Source organism: Hypanus sabinus, chromosome X2, assembly GCF_030144855.1.
Source record: "Hypanus sabinus isolate sHypSab1 chromosome X2, sHypSab1.hap1, whole genome shotgun sequence".
Classification (NCBI taxonomy): domain Eukaryota; kingdom Metazoa; phylum Chordata; class Chondrichthyes; order Myliobatiformes; family Dasyatidae; genus Hypanus; species Hypanus sabinus.
Genome location: NC_082739.1, coordinates 34,677,543 through 34,694,810, shown reverse-complemented (window position 1 = coordinate 34,694,810; position 17,268 = coordinate 34,677,543). Strand labels below are relative to the sequence as shown.

General features: G+C 40.9%; 1 protein-coding gene across 5 annotated transcripts in view; it reads left to right on the top strand.

Moving 5' to 3' along the window:
- foxred1 (FAD-dependent oxidoreductase domain containing 1) overlaps nucleotides 1-16,956 on the top strand; it is a 37,883-nt gene extending 20,927 nt beyond the window's left edge. For 2 of the 5 annotated variants that reach the window (XM_059957216.1, XM_059957215.1), the window contains 4 exons: nucleotides 3,270-3,430; nucleotides 4,022-4,151; nucleotides 5,002-5,106; nucleotides 13,788-16,956. In XM_059957216.1, the coding sequence (XP_059813199.1) occupies nucleotides 3,270-3,430; nucleotides 4,022-4,151; nucleotides 5,002-5,106; nucleotides 13,788-14,042 (651 nt within the window). In that variant the 3' untranslated portion in view covers nucleotides 14,043-16,956. Of the gene's footprint in view, nucleotides 1-3,269; nucleotides 3,431-4,021; nucleotides 4,152-5,001; nucleotides 5,107-6,215; nucleotides 6,367-13,787 lie in introns of those variants that run through there. The other 3 variants (XR_009509112.1, XM_059957218.1, XM_059957217.1) reach the window with 3 other exon arrangements.
- The last annotated feature ends 312 nt before the right edge of the window (nucleotides 16,957-17,268 follow it).

Here is a 17,268-nt window from a genome sequence, read left to right as displayed (position 1 = left end):
TTTGTGATAGTTCAACTGAACTAAAAGTGATTTGATGATTATTATTTGTATTCAGTATCTGAGGCTCCTCGCTTAAGTATCCAACAATAATCAGCCAGCATTGATATACCAATTGCCCTGCTAAAGTTTTCCATGGCTGCGATGTCCTGGTGAAAACTTTCACCGTGCTTGTCACTGACAGCACCAAGATTTGCAGGGAAGAAGTCTAAATGGGAATGCAGAAAATGAATCTTCAGTGACATGTTGCACTTAATGGTTTTGTATGTTTGAAGCATGTTGTCAACCAGCTGCATGTAGTTTGGTGCTCTGTAATTGCCAAGAAAATTTTCAACATCCTTGAATGGCTTCAATGCAGTTTTCTCTGGTCGACTAGAGGTTCTTCAAATTGCCCGTCATTGATGACGTGTTTGATTCGTGGACCAACAAAAATGCCTTCCTTAATCTTGGCATCAGTTTTTCTGGGGAAGCACCTGTCTCCAATATCAAAATCCTTCACGGAAATTTTTGTGCCTGGTGACAGCGGATTCCATCCTTGTAGTCTTGAAACCGTTAATTCTGCTTTTGCCTTTGACAAACCCAAGTCTCTGACCAAGTTATTTAACTCAGATTGAGTTATCAGATGAGGCTCACTTAACATAAAGAGTTCAAAATCTGTATCAGTATCGGTGTCGTTTTCCATTCCTGGCTCGTCCATCATGACATCTTCGTTTGTCTCCTCTGGACTCCATGTCTCTGCGTGGCTCAGTACTGGAAGACCATCATTATGTGACACAGGTCTCATGACTGAAGGGAGATTGTGGTATTCCATGGATTTCCTGTTTAGCAGAGAAACCAGAGACACTGGTCAGACAGAAATAACATGATTCTTCTGCTCTCGCCATATCATTAGGACACTGAACAACATTCCTCAGAGTACCTCTGAGCCAAGCGCTATAATTGACTGCACATGTTGCGCAACAAATGTGAGGAGCTCAAAATAGAGCTCATTAGCTTTCCTAATAAGAGGATTCATGTTCCATCTTTGAGATTTAAGCATACACTTGCCACAAGTATCGCAGCTGCTGCGACATCGGTGAGACATTTTGCTATCACAAATACTCCTGAAAATACAATTACTTCATTATAATGAGTACGCACAATATGCTATGCACGCAGAACATGCGCATCAACGTGATCGCAAATTGATATACACACGTTTGTCCATGTAAACACAATGTGCAGAACGGTGCCTCTCTTAAACCTGTCCTGCCATGCAGCATCCACCCTGCTTAGGCATGCCTGGACAAAATAGAAAACTTCTCGGTTTACATTATGGGTAACATTTTAATTGACTTGAACTATGAATTGAAATTACAAATATAGGCGATTTTAAAATAAAAAGGAACATAATAAGGAAATTTCATGGTGCTTTTCATGATGAAAGATTTAAAGTACATTATCAAAGATTGTATGAATTATACACTTTGAAATGTGTTTGCTTACAGGCAGCCACAACAAGAAATCCAAAGAGCCCAATGTAAAAAAACAAACGGCAGACCATAACCACTGTGCTGAGAAAAATGATGGACAGATAGAGAGACACCACCACCAGCCCCCCTCCCAAACCAGGAGCATATGAGAGCAGAATTACTTTCTAAATGGGGTCAAGTTAGAAAAAGGGGAAGTACAGTGAGATCTAGGTGTTCTTGTACATCAGTCAATGAAAGCAAGCATGCAGGTACAGCAGGCAGTGAAGAAAGCTAATGGCATGCTGGCTTTTATAACAAGAGGAATTGAGTATAGGAGTAAAGAGGTCCTTCAGCAGCTGTACAGGGCCCTGGTGAGACCCCACCTGGAGTATTGTGTGCAGTTTTGGTCTCCAAGTTTGAGGGAGGACATCCTTGCTATTGAGGGTGTGCAGCGTAGGTTCACAAGGTTAATTCCTGGGTTGGCGGGGCTGTCATATGTTGAAAGATTGGAGCGACTGGGCTTGTATACACTGAAATTTAGAAGGATGAGAGGGGATCTGATTGAAACATATAAGATTATTAAGGGATTGGACACGCTGGAGGCAGGAAGCCGATGGGTGAGTCCAGAACTAGAGGCCACAGTTTAAGAATAAGGGGTAGGCCATTTAGAACAGAGATGCGGAAAAACTTTTTCACCCAGAGAGTGGTAGATATGTGGAATGCTCTGCCCCAGAAGGCAGTGGAGGCCACGTCTCTGGATGCATTCAAGAGAGAGTTAGATGGAGCTCTTATAGATAGCGGGGTCAAGGGATATGGGGAGAGGGCAGGAACAGGGTACTGATTGTGTATGATCAGTCATGATCACAGTGAATGGCGGTGCTGGCTAGAAGGGCCAAATGGCACCTATTGTCTTCTGTCCTAAAAGTACTGTTTATTGCTGAGCTTCAGGTCTGATGGATACCAAACACAGTCCACTAACTCCTTATTAGTAATACTGTATGGGAAGTGTACAGTTGAATCTGACTAGCCCTTGCCATCAGCATGCAGACACTATGCTTACTGTAGATCAAGAACCACAGAAAATTCTCTCCTGGATGAGAGTTTTGGGATCCTCTGCCTCATTTTTCCCACACTAAGTATGAATCAGTTCAGCTTAGCACCATCAACGCTGAAATGCATTCTTTATTGAGGCATAAATTATTTCCATTCTCGTCGAAGTGCTGATTCAACGATCAAATCTAGAGGTGGGTTTCACCTTTCTTGTAACTACATAGTCCATAAATTATCCCCAAAAGGAGGGTGAAGACTTGTCCCAAGTTATCTGCTGGGAGAGGAGCTTTGGTAACTGATGAAAATAAAAATGCCAGAAGCGCTCAGCAGGTCAGGTCACAGTTTTGAAAAGAGAAATGGTGACGTCTCAGGTTGAAGACCTTTCATCAAACCTGACCACCTGGGTATTTCCAACACTTTCTGTTGTTTTAGAGCTCTGGTCACTTCTATGAAAACTATTTTTCAGCCCTTGATTCTTTCAGGTGTTTGCAGTTGAGGTGGAATGTGGTAGTGTTTTGAGTACATTGGATAACATTGGCACCATGTGTTTTTCTGGGATTGTGTCGTAATAATAGTTGATAGTTTGAATGAACAGCAAAAAAATTGCAGATGATGAGGATCTAAAATGAAAACACGAATTGCTGGAAATATTCAACAGGTCGGGCACCTTTCAACAAGAGAAACAGTAAAGGTTTCAGGTTTAAGACCTATTGGGCATAAGTGATAAATTGCCTCAATTTGTTGACCTTTGTCACTTCTGATTCGTGACAGGTACAGATGCCAAACAGTGCGGAGTGCCAGCCAGTGAAATGTGCTTTGCTGCTCAATGCAGCTGGAGCATGGTCAGGCAAAGTAGCAGAGATGGTCGGGATTGGTACTGGACCTGAAGGCACCTTGGAGGGAACGAATCTTCCTGTTGAACCTAGAAAAAGGTGAGCCAAAGAGACAACCATATGACAAAATAGAGAACTGGGGGACTGCATCATAAGCCACACAGAATCTGCAAGAAACAAAAAAAAAATCAAGCTTGTTGTTTACAAAACAAATTGCAAGATTGGGGTTGTTTGTGTACATGGAGGGAAAAGGTTTAGAAACGTGGGCCAAATTCAAGCAAATGGGACTTACTCAGGTAGGCAACTTGGTTGCCATGTTCATGTTGAGCTGAAGGGGTTGTTTCTATGCTGTATGACACTGACTATACAGTGTTTGGCAGAGATTATCCCACCATGAATCTTAATATAACCATGAAGCACAGAGAAAAGTTGCTTTGATAAGAAGTGGAATAAAGCTTGTGCTACCAAGAAGTAATTATTGGGCCATGAATGATATGCCTCAGTATAGGTAATCAAATTGTGTCATTGGGAATGTGTAATAATGAAGACTCATCATGTTTTCACCTTGACTTCACTTCCCAGTAAGAGTTGACAGTCAGATCTCCCATGGCAACCACCATTGTTTGGATTTATTGTTTGTGAGGTTAAGACTTGTTCCAAGAGCTATTTTGTATCTTGCCCCTTCTCTAGATATGTGTATGTCTTCCACTGTCCAGATGGTCCAGGAATGGATTGTCCATTATCTATTGACTACAGTGGGGTGTATTTCCGCCGAGAAGGCCTAGGTGGAAACTATGTGACAGGACTTTCGCCAGCTGAGGTAAGCACAGCTAGGTCTTTCTGAGTTGTGTGTTTTGTGCATTGAATAGACAACTAATGTGGATATGCTGACTCTTCTTCAGATTTCTGAAAACAATGCTTTTTTTGTCTTTTGGTTTTCTTTCTTCGTTCCTCTTCACTCCAGTTTAGCTCTATTTTTCCATGGTGGAGCAGGACTATTCCACTCTGTGTTCTCAGTCTCATTTCTCTGCTGACATCAGGGACAGGTTGTTTGGTCTGTGACATCTCCTAGGAAGTGCATGTCCCCCTCTCCTGCTTTGTAGGCTGCCAGGTTTTTGCCTATTTGGCACTTCTGAAGTTGCTAAATAACTTGACTCCAGCTGATCAAACAGTTACCTGCACTTCATGAACTGGCACATGACACTGTTTGGCAATCCTTGGCTGCTGTCTAGCATACAAATAAGGGTTCAGCAAAGGGTCATCAGCACCTTCTATCACGATCAGACAGATTATACATTTACAGTTAATATTTAAGGGCTGGATCGAAATCAACCAGGACAGGTGAGATGAAGTTTTACTTTGTGCCAGCTGCAAAAGTTTCATGTAAAATTGACTTTGTTAGTCTCATTCCAGTGGCAATGTGTATCTGATTGTGTGAGTATTTGAGTCGGTACAGTAGGGAGATCTTTGTTCTGCACCTGACCTGTCCTGCAGTTTGGTTTGATGCTTGTGATGGGAGCTTTTGCATTTTCAGTCCCGAATACCATTCACTTTTGTAATGACGTTTACAATAAAGCAAGTTGACTATCCCTTTCTCTGCATGCGGCTGCTTTACTGCATAGGCACACATCTCTCTCTCCCTTGGTAACTCCAGTTCTTGGCTCTTTTAGAAAGAGGAGCCAGACTCCAGTGATCTGGAAGTGAATTATGAATATTTTGATAAGGAGGTGTGGCCAAAACTGGCTCAGAGAGTACCTGCCTTCGAGTCCCTGAAGGTAAGTTATCTGAACATCTTTAAAGAACATTCATGCATTTTTGTTTGTTTTCACATCAGCTCTGAAGCTGTTCTCAGTACCTTACACCATTGGTCATTAAATGTAGGGAGCCCACCAATTGCTGATGCTTGGCTGATAGTAGGAGGCATATCTATAAGCAGTCCTTCTCACCACTTCTATATTATGGAGGTCGAGCAATAATCTGGAAGATGACTCGAGCTATTTATTTCTCCTCTTTGGGGCACTAATGAATATTAGAGTGATCAATGTAATATTAGCTCCCTATTGAGACTTGGACCTGCCTGGCCTGAATATCTCTTGTGTGGTGGTGTTTCTTTTCTGCAATAATTGGATGAGTTGAAAAATGACTATCCTAATTATCTTTCCGTGAAGGACTTGCTGTAGAATTTCATACAGCACCTCTTAAGGTTTCTGTAGGAATGAGTACAGGTTGTGTACCCCTTATCCAAAATGCCGAAATGCAAATTTATTTATTTATTTTTAAGCGCTGACATGACATCACAAATGGAAAATTTAACATGAGCAGGGAAGGCTCCCAGGCGATGCACAGGTCTCTGCACACCACAGACAGTTCTGAGAAGTGACCTCACACCACATATATAATGAACAGAAGTTAATGAATAATAGAAAAACAGCGCATAAAGTGAAAAATGAAAATCTCGATAGTGTATTATCAGTGTTAGAGTGAACACGTACCACTTAACAGTGTGCTGATCATGATACAAGCAAAGATCCATGATGATGATCTGAAAATTGAAAGTAATTGTAAATACTTTGTAGGCTGGTTGCAGAAATTTAAGACAAGACACGGCATTAAATTTTTAAACCATCTGCCAATCATGAAAATCTAACACCAGAACAAGTGCACAGTGCCAATTGGTTTTTATACCTTACATAAAGCCTGAAAAAATGTAAAATGCAAATAGTGATCTGTAACTTGATCAAAACACATAATCATAGGTAGATACTGAAAGCCTGCCATTTGTTCAACAGCTGATTCATGTATTCTCCCAGTACTGCTGTACTATTTTTGTTAACCTCCATACATCATATTTTCATTATATTAATATTATAATTTTACTGTTAAGTGCAGATGCGTGAACAAGTGAAAGACAAAGACTGCTTACTGATAGCGCATAAATTCAGTTGGAAATGATGCGATCCCAAGCTATCACATTATATATTCCAAAATCTGAAAAACTCCCAAATCCAGAACACATCTGGCCACAAGCATTTTGGGTAAGGTGTACTCAACCTGTATTAGTGTCCTTTAGGCATTCCTCTAAAATCTTTTGGCAGGTTACTGGCAAGTTTAACATTGCCTGTCCATTATTAATGTGGAAATTGTTCAAGAATTTTGGCAAGGAAACTATCTAGTTTTATGAATTACCTACTATATGTAGGGATTCAAATTTCTGGATCATTGGGACCTCTTCTGGGGCAGGCGTGACCTGTTCAAGAAGGACGGGTTACACTTGAATCCTGGGGGGGACCAATATCCTAGCGGGGAGGTTTGCTAGGGCTACAGGGCAGACTTTAAACTAGTAAGATGGGGGGGGGGGGGGCGGGAATCAATTTGAGGAAACTATGGGAGAGGAAGTTAGTTCCAGTAGAGCAAGTAAGTAGACAGTGTATGAGGGAGGAAAGGCAGGTGATGGAGAAGGGATGCGCTCAGCCCGAAAATGTCGGGCAGAAGAAAGAAAAGGATAATAAATTTGAATGCATTGTTAGGGATGAAAAGAGAGGAGGAGGTGGAGAGTATTTTAAATGTATCTATTTTAATGCTAGGAGCATTGTAAGAAAGGTGGATGAGCTTAAAGCGTGGATTGATACCTGGAATTATGATGTTGTAGCTATTAGTGAAACATGGTTGCAGGAAGGGTGTGATTGGCAACTAAATATTCCTGGCTTTAGTTGCTTCAGGTGTGATAGAGAAGGAGGGGCCAGAGGAGGAGGTGTTGCATTGCTTGTCTGAGAAAATCTTATGGCGGTGCTTTGGAAGGATAGATTAGAGAGCTCCTCTAGGGAGGCTATTTGGGTGGAATTGAGGAATGGGAAAGGTGTAGTAACATTGATAGGAGTGTATTATAGGCCACCTAATGGGGAGCGTGAGTTGGAAGAGCAAATGTGTAAGGAGATAGCAGATATTTGTAGTAAACACAAGGTGGTGATTGTGGGAGATTTTAATTTTTCACACGTAGATTGGGAAGCTCATTCTGTAAAAGGGCTGGATGGTTTAGAGTTTGTGAAATGTTTGCAGGATAGTTTCTTGCAACAATACATAGAAGTACCGACTAGAGATGGGGCAGTGTTGGATCTCCAGTTAGGGAATGCAATAGGTCAGCTGACATATGTATGTGTTGGGGAGCACTTCGGGTCCAGTGATCACAATAGCATTAGCTTCAATATAATTATGGAGAAGGACAGGACAGGACCTAGAGTTGAGATTTTTGATTGGAGAAAGGCTAACTTTGAGGAGATGCGAAGGGATTTAGAGAGAGTGGATTGGGTCAAGTTGTTTTATGGGAAGGATGTAATAGAGAAATGGAGGTCATTTAAGGGTGAAATTATGAGGGTACAGAATCTTTATGTTCCTGTTAGGTTGAAAGGAAAGGTTAAAGGTTTGAAAGCACTATGGTTTTCAAAGGATATTAGAAACTTGGTTCGGAAAAAGAGGGATGTCTACAATAGATATAGGCAACATGGAGTAAAGGAATTGCTCGAGGAATATAAAGAATGTAAAAGGAATCTTAAGAAAGATTAGAAAAGCTAAAAGAAGATACAAGGTTGGTTTGGCAAATAAGGTGAAAGTAAATCCAAAAGGTTTCTACAATTATATTAAAAGCAAGGGGATAGTGAGGGATAAAATTGGTCCCTTAGAGAATCAGTGTGGTCAGCTATGTGTGGAGCCGAGGGAAATGGGAGAGATTTTGAATGACTTCTTCTCTTCGGTATTCACTAAGGAGAAAGATATTGAATTGTGTAAGGTGTGGGAAACAAGTAAGGAAGTTATGGACCCTATGACAATTAAAATGGTGGAAGTACTGGCGCTTTTAAGAAATTTAAAAGTGGATAAATCTCCAGGTCCTGACAGGATATTCCCCAGGACCTTGAGGGAAGTTTGTGTAGAGATAGCAGGAGCTCTGACAGAGATCTTTCAGATGTCATTAGAAACGGGGATTATGCCGGAGGATTGGCATATTGCTCATGTGGTTCCATTGTTTAAAAAGGGTTCCAGAAGTAAGCCTAGCAATTATAGACCTGTCAGTTTGACATCAGTGGTGGGTAAATTAATGGAAAGTATTCTTAGAGATAGTATTAATAATTATCTGGATAGACAGGATCTGATTAGGAGTAGGCAGCATGGATTTGTGCGTGGAAGGTCATGTTTGACAAACCTTATTGAATTTTTTGAAGAAGTTACGGGGAATGTTGACGAGGGTAAGGCAGTGGATGTAGTCTATATGGATTTCAGCAAAGCCTCTGACAAAGTTCCACATGGAAGGTTAGTTAAGAAGGTTCAGTCGTTAGGTATTAATGCTGGAGTAGTAAAATGGATTCAACAGTGGCTAGATGGGAGATACCAGAGAGTAGTGGTGGATAATTGTTTATCGGGATGGAGGCCGGTGACTAGCGGGGTGCCTCAGGGATCTGTTTTGGGCCCAATGTTGTTTGTAATATACATAAATGATCTGGATGATGGGGTGGTAAATTGGATTAGTAAGTATGCCGATGATACTAAGGTAGGAGGTGTTGTGGATAATGAGGTGGGTTTTCAAAGCTTGCAGGGAGATTTATGCTGGTTAGAAGAATGGGCTGAACGTTGGCAGATGGAGTTTAATGCTGAGAAGTGTGAGGTTCTACATTTTGGCAGGAATAATCCAAATAGAACATACAGGGTAAATGGTAGGGCATTGAGGAATGCAGTGGAACAGAGAGATCTAGGAATAACAGTGCATAGTTCCCTGAAGGTGGAGTCTCATGTAGATAGGGTGGTGAAGAAAGCTTTTGGAACGCTGGCCTTTATAAATCAAAGAAGTTGGGATGTAATGTTACAATTGTACAAGGCATTGGTAAGGCCAAATTTGGAATATTGTGTACAGTTCTGGTCACTGAATTATAGGAAAGATATCAATAAATTAGAGAAAGTGCAGAGACTATTTACTAGGATGTTACCTGGGTTTCAGCACTTAAGTTACAGAGAAAGGTTGAACAAGTTAGGTCTCTATTCATTGGAGCGTAGAAGGTTGAGGGGGGGATTTGATCGAGGTATTTAAAATTTTGAGAGGGATAGATAGAGTTGACGTGAATAGGCTGTTTCCATTGAGAGTAGGGGAGATTCAAACAAGAGGACATGATTTGAGAGTTAGGGGGCAAAAGTTTAAGGGAAACACGAGGGGGTATTTCTTTACTCAGAGTGATAGCTGTGTGGAATGAGCTTCCTGTAGAAGTAGAAGAGGCCGGTTCAGTTGTGTCATTTAAGGTAAAATTGGATAGGTATATGGACAGGAAAGGAGTGGAGGGTTATGGGCTGAGTGTGGGTAGGTGGGACTAGGTGAGATTAAGAGTTCGGCACGGACTAGGAGGGCCGAGATGGCCTGTTTCCGTGCTGTGATTGTTATATGGTTATATGTAAGATTTACTTTGTTAAATATTGGTCTTACTAAAGCAGTTGTTCATAGTCAGTTTCACTGTGGCTTCTTGAAATTATTGTTTATGCTTGATCACCAATTGCAGTCAGCGGAAGTTTTGGCAAGAGACTGTTTACTCTTTTAATGAGAAGGATATGTTTTCATAATGCCCTTTAACCTCTCCAACCCAGAATTGCCTTTTTCGTATTAGTACTAAATTGTTTCAATTATTTTCTATCCTTACTAAATCCATTTTCTTCCCTTTCTGTATATGATTTCACTTTCCATACCTACTTTCCTTAGCTTACTGCATAAACACATTAGCTATGAAGATATTGGTAAATAGATTTATTATTGTCACATACCAAGGTACAGTGGAAAAACTTACCTTGCATACTGTTCACACAGATCAACTCATTAAGACAGTGCATTCAGGTAGAGCAGGGTAAATCAGTAACCATTGAGTGCAAAATAAAGTATTAGAGTTACAGAGAAAGTGTGGTCAGTTAGACAACAAGGTGTAATGTAATGTGAGGTTAAGAGTCCCATCTTTTCATACTAGAGAACTGTTCAAAAGATTGAGAGCGGGAGAGAAGCTGTCATTGTGCATGGTGGTATGTGCTTTCAGGTTTCTGTATCACGTAGATGCTAGGGCCAAGGAAGCTCACTGACATCTCTACTTCCTCAGGAGGTGAAAGAAAGTTGGCATGTCCCCGTTGAACCTTGCCAGTTTTTATTGATGCTTCATAGAAAGCATCCTATCTGAATTCGTCACAGCTTGACCTGCATGTGACTGCAAAACACTGCAGAGAGTTATGCGCACAGTTCAGCACATTAGTGCCCATGGAGGGGAAGCTCGTTTCTATCTGCACTGTACTCTCTGTCTCAGTAAAGCAGTCAGCATATCGAAGACCCCACCAACCTTGGACATTCTCTTTTCTCCCCTCTCCCATCAGGCAGAAGATTACAAAAAAAGCCCAAAAGCATATTTCACCAGGCTCAAGGATAACTTCTACCCTGCTGTTATGCATGGTTATGCACTTTGGTAGTAGAAATAAATGTGCAGACTATTTTCTATTCCAAAAATCTGAGACACAGAGGGACTTAGGAGTTCTTGTGCAGAACACACTGACAGTTAACTTGCAGGTAGAGTGGGTGGTGAGAAGGCAAATGCAATGTTAGTATTCATTTCAAGAGGTCTAGAATACAAGACCAGGGATGTGATACTGCTGCTTTATAAGGCACTGGTGAGGCCTCACCTTGAGTATTGTGAACAGTTTTGGGCCTCTCATCTTAGAAGAGATGTGCTGGCTTTGGAGAGGTTTCACAAGAATGATTCTGGGAATGAAAGGGTTATCATACAATGAATGTTTGATGACCCTGGGTCTGTACTTGTTGGAATTTAAATGAAGGATGAAGAGGAGATCTCATTGAAACCTTTTGAATATTGAAAAGCCTAGACAGAGTAGCTGTGGAAGGGATGCTTCCCATGGTGGGAGAGTCTCGGACAAGAGGGCACAGCCTCAGATTAGAGGGGCGTCCAATTAAAACAGGGCAGCAGAGAAGTTTCTTTAACCAGAGGGTGAATTTGTAGCATTTATTACCACAGGCAGCTGTGGAGGCTAGGGTGTTGGGTGTATTTAAGGCAGAGATTGATAGGTTGTTGATTGGACACGGCACCAAAGGTTACGGGGAGAAGGCTGGGGAGTGAGGCTGAGTTGGGGGGGGGAAGGATCAGCCATAATTGAGTGGCAGACCAGACTCGATGGGCCAGTAGCCTAATTCTGCTCCTGTGTCTTGTGGTCTTATTAAGTGTTTCCTTAGTACGACAAGATGAACTTTTGCCCTCACAATCTACAGTGGCGTTAGAAAGTTTGCAAACCATGTAGAATTTTTTGTTTCTGCACAAGTATGACCTAAAATGTGATCAGATCTTGCAAGTCCTAAAACTAGATAGAGGACCCAATTAAATAAATAACACAAAAAAATCACACTTGTTTGTTTACTTACTGAGAAAAATGATCCAATGTGACATGTATTTATTGGGGAAAAAATGTGAACCTCTGGGGTGATGCCTTCTACAAGAGCTATTTGGAGTCTGGTGTTCTAATCAATGAGATGAGATTGAAGATGTGGGTTGTAGAAGTGCCCTGCCCTATTTTAAACAGAAATAGACACAAAGTTAGTTTACTGAAAGCCTGCTCTTCTGAAGAAAAATCTTTTTATGTGCACCATGCCTCAATCAAAACAACTTTCAGAAGGCCTTAGAAGAAAAATTGTGAAGAGGCATGAAGCTGGAAAAAGCTACAAAAGCATTTCTAAGGATCTGAGTGTTCATCAGTCCACAGTAAGAGAAATTGTTTACAAAAGGAGGAACTTCAGCTACTTTCCCTGGGAATGGGCATCCTGCGAAGATCACACTAAGAACAGAAGGTGCAATGCTGAAGGAGGTGAAAAGAATCCAAGGGTAACGGCAAAAGACCTGCAGAAATCTCTAGAACTTTAAATAAAGTCCCTGTTCATGTGTCCACTATAAGAAAAGTACTGAACAAAAATGGTGTTCATGAAAGGACACCATGGAGGAAAGCACTGCTCTCCCCAAAAAACAACATTGCCGCCCATCTCAAGTTTGCAAAGACCACCTGGATATTCCACAATGCTTCTGGGAAAATGTTCTGTGGACAGATGAGACAGAAGTTGAACTTTTTGGCAGAAATGCACACTGCTATGTTAGGAGGGAAAAGGGCACTGCACACCAACCCTAAAACCCCATCCCAGCTGTGAAGCATTGTGGAAGGAGCATCATAGTTTGGGGCTGCTTTGCTGCCTCAGGGCCTGGACAGCTTGTACTTGTTGAGGGAACAATGATTGCAAAATTTGTATCAAGGTATTTTACAGGAGAATGTTGGGGTAGCAGTCTGTCACCTGAAGCTTAATGCAACAGGACAATATTCCAAAAGACGAGAGTAAGTCAACAACAGAATGGTTAAAAAAGAAGAAAATTCATGTTTTGGTTGGTAGAGTCAAAGTCCTGACCTTTATCTTGTATAAATGTTGTGCAAGGACCTGAAACAAACAGTTGATACAAGGAAGTCCATCAACATCCCAGAGTTGAAGCAGTTTTGTAAGAAAGAATGGCCTAAAATTCCTCCAAGCTGATATGCAGGACTGATCAACAGTTACTGGAAATGCTTGGTTGAAGTTTCAGAGGTTTCAAATTTACATCCTGAAATGCTTTTTCTTTGCAACCATCCATTAAAGTTATTGCTGTACAAGGGGGTCACACCAGTTACTAAAAGCAAAGGTTCACGTACTTTTTCCTACCAGCACATAATATTAGATAATTTTTCTCAATAAATAAATGAACAAGTATATTGTTTTTTGTGTTATTTAATTGGTTCCTTTTTATCTAGTTCTAGGACTTGCATGAATACCTGATCACATTTTAGGTCATATTTATGCAGTAATAGAGAAAGTTGTGCAGGGTTCACAAAATTTTCTAGCAACAAACTTTCTTGTAACACACTCTGCAACAAAAGATGCTGGAAATCCAGAGCAACACACAGAAGTTATCCACTTCTTCCTCCTTTCTAGTCCTGAAGGAGGGGCTTGGCCCAAAATGTCGACTGTTTATTAATTTCTGTAGATGATGCCTGACCATCTGAGTTCCTCTAGCATTTTGTGTGTGTTGCTTTTGTCCAGTATTCCTGTTTGGTACCTCCCTTTCTAGGTAACCTCTTTCAGCCATATCAGAAGACCCTGCATTCATATAATTCCAGCTTCTTGTGCATCTCCGTGGGCCATCTTCTCATTACTCATTGTGTGTTTAGCCATCTTGTCTCAGCTTTGAAACTGCCCACCTCTTAATTTTGCTTTATTTCTTCTCTTCTGTAATAACCTTAAGACTTGATTAAATTTTTGCGTGCTCCTAACTAATGCTTCTGTGAGGCTGTATACTGTATATTTGCAGAGGGTCCTTGTACAAAAGATGTTTTCTGTTGTTCTACTCTAATATCTTTCTCTTCTCAGTTGAAGACAGCCTGGGCAGGTTACTACGATTATAACACCTTTGACCAGAATGCAGTTATTGGTATTCACCCACTGGTTACCAACATGTTTTTTGCCACCGGCTTCAGTGGCCACGGCCTTCAGCAAGCACCGGCCGTGGGCAGAGCTATGGCTGAGCTCATCCTCGATGGAAGATTCAAAACGCTGGACCTTAGTGTATTTGACTTCACCCGATTCTACAGAGGCACCAAAGTACTGGAAAAAAATATAGTGTGAATTTATAAAATTCAGCTCTGCTGTTGTCAAACTTCCTAAAAGATGCATTTTTCCCAATGAACTTGTTGAAAAATCATAATTTGGTAAAGTGATAATGAATCTTTTGGAATATAGATGCTGATGGAATACAGTATAGATGCTGAATATAAATACTCATGGTACAAAGAATTTCACAGGCTTTATTATTTTACTAGCATATTCTTTCATTAAGTGCCTGATCATTGCCAAGCTTATTTAATAAAAATTAAACTCAGACCAATAAAATGAATTTTTAAACCCTAATTGCTTTAAAAAGGGATATCCACCATTTAGGGGAGATTTTCCCTTTCTGTCAGTTGTATTCACTACTTAAATCACTGAGTGAATACAGTTAAATTGTCCCTATTTTTTGCTTTTACACTTCAAACATTTAATAAATGAGTTTGGAAAATGCTGAAAATGCTCAGTGGATCAGGCAGCCATGTGTGGAGTGTAGAAAATGAGTGTATTCTGTAACATATCACTATGTTGGGTGGGCAAATCTAATTTGATCAAAGAAATGCAAGGGTAAAGCAAGACCAGGAAATAAAGAAAAATTGTAAGTAACAGCAGCAGTGAGATCTTGGAGTGCATGTCTGCTGCCTCCTGAAGTTAGCAGGACAGGTGGATAATGTCATTAACAAGGTGTATTGGATACTTCACTGGAGAGAAAGTAGAGGGAAGATGTACAAGAATGTAGCCAGTGATAGAAAAGTTCTGTATAGTCTGGGGTTTTTTTGTGGAACTGAAGATGAGATGTGAATAAAATTGTAGAAAATAATGAGAAATACAACGTGATGAGGAAGGAACTAATTCCTTAGCAGAGAAGCCATTAACTAATGTTGTGCCTGAAGGAATGCGAGGTATCTGTCTTTATTAATGGGGTCTACATACACAGAAACTGACTGACTGAAGTTTGATATTCCAAAATGCCAAGAGTAAAAAAAGCAAGGGTTCTATAAATGTGCAGGCTTTGAGAACATACAGTTGGAGATGTGTGCTATGACAGATTGTCTCTTTTCCCCTCTCCTTGTGATTTTTTTTTAAACTATCTACAGTTCTATGCACAAATACGTAGCCAGCATGCCTTCAGACTTCTGCTAAGTACTATATTTGTCAATGTGGATCAGAGAGCCAGTTTGTAAGTCTGGAAGGAGCAGAGGATATTGGGAATGGGTGTGGATAGTGGGTGGAGCACCACAGGAGGAGTATGGGACAGGTGGCCGAGAAGGATGGCCTGGGGTGGGAAGTGGCATGGGTGAAGACACACCGAGCCCTGAGACATCAGGCAAGGTTATTTGATTCCAAACAGTCGGTTTATTGATTATTACAGAATGTCTCTCTGGTGCTTCCCACTCCCTCCCCTCTCCCTTCCCCTTTTCCAAACCATGTTCCCCCTCACCCTACTCCCTTCCCACTTTTAAGTCCACAACAGAGACCTATATTAGAATCAAGTTTATCATCACTCACATATGGCGTGAAATGCAAGGGAAGTTAAGTTTAAAAATAATTGAAAGAGCACTTCAGCTATCCAGTCACTGTTAGAGAAACACTGCATGTCTGAAGGACTGATTTCTTTACCAATGGCATTTCATGCCAATTTGTAGTTAGTTTATTCCAAGAAAGTAACACTGTTTGCAGGGAGGGTATGTATTTTTTCTAGTTGTAAATATGTAACATTATTGAACCTGTCTTTCCACTGTGAGGGAAAGTTAAACCTATTGAATTTGTATTCAACCACCTGGAATGCAAGTCAAAGTTTTGACACATTTGCAGTGAACTGACACATAGAGTAGGTAGGGGTTAAAGTGAGGTAGTATTGTAGTGTCATATGTCACATTAAGGCTACTGTAACATCTCACCAAGTTTTATCACCATAGGATAAGGAATTCTGCGCCTTGTCACTTGGATTCCCTCGTCAGAGCTTTAGCACAAGCAGTAGATATTCAATTGCAGGTGGATAATGAGAGACACCAGTCCTACACAGGGGAATTGAAGAACAAATTTGAAAACTGGACTCCTCATTCTACAGTATTTTGAAAAGATAACACAAACACTTTAATCTACAGGCTGGAGACTGTTGATCAATATCCAGTTGGCTGTCATGGTCATGAGACCCTCCTGCCCTCTATGCTGCAGGGTTCTGTGATTCTCACAAATCATTGCAGACCTGATGAATGACAATGAACCAAGTGACACTATCACAGACCAGTTAGTTGATGGCTTCTGTCACAGAGAACGAGCTGCTTTCAATTCCATATTAATTTAATCACTGGGAATTAATCTCATGGCCATGGCGCTGAGGTCTGCTAGTCTTCAAAAACTAGACGAGTGCCACAAGCTAACAAATAAACTGAAATCTTTGCTCATTGCACAGTTGGATTATCACCTTGCAATCAATGTTGAGGGTTGGGGGGAGAGGTGTTCGCTGATCACTGATTTTTGCCTCAGATTCATGTCCTATATTGCTGTTTCCATACTGGGTGGAAGCAGCAATGTGGCTCAGTGATTGGTGCAGCAAGGCAGTGGGATATCACAGAAAGAAGTCTGAGGGGTAAATAAACCCTTTCCCCTTTGGACAAGCTGCATGTTCTCCCTTGGCAATTAAGTATTTACCAAGGAGTCAAATAAAGTGAAATTCCCTAAACTCTAGGATACCATCTAGTGGCAGCAGAGTAACTTGCTGCTTCAATTAAATAGTTGAAAACCCAGAGGAACTGAGAGAAAAAAGTTAATTGTAAAATGCTGCTAAGTTTATTTTTTTTTAATTATCATGTCATAGATTTTCAAATGGTAACACTGAATGAAAGAGAGTGGGGGTGGTGGTGCTCTTGAATGTATAAGCTGAAACTGTTACTTTGTATTTTTAATAAATAGCAGGTTTGTTTAAAATGTTCACCTTTGTTTTGTGTGTTTTCTGCAAAAGATCCTTGGGGCTTTGGCGTAGGCCTTTTCGAAGGTCACACTTTTGGCTGTTTAATTGGTGCTGATAACAAAATGCTGCATTCCATTGGCAGCTCTTCAGACAATGAAGTTCATGCCCAGAGGTGGCAGGGTCCTAGACAACATTCAGCCATGAATGGGTGGCAGGTTACCTTCATCCCACAACAAATGGCAGGCTTTCAGTGGCACTACTTTGGCCAGATTTCCTCCTGTCACCATTCTTGGGGCAGCATCATAAACCAGAAACATAATTAAGATCAGCCAC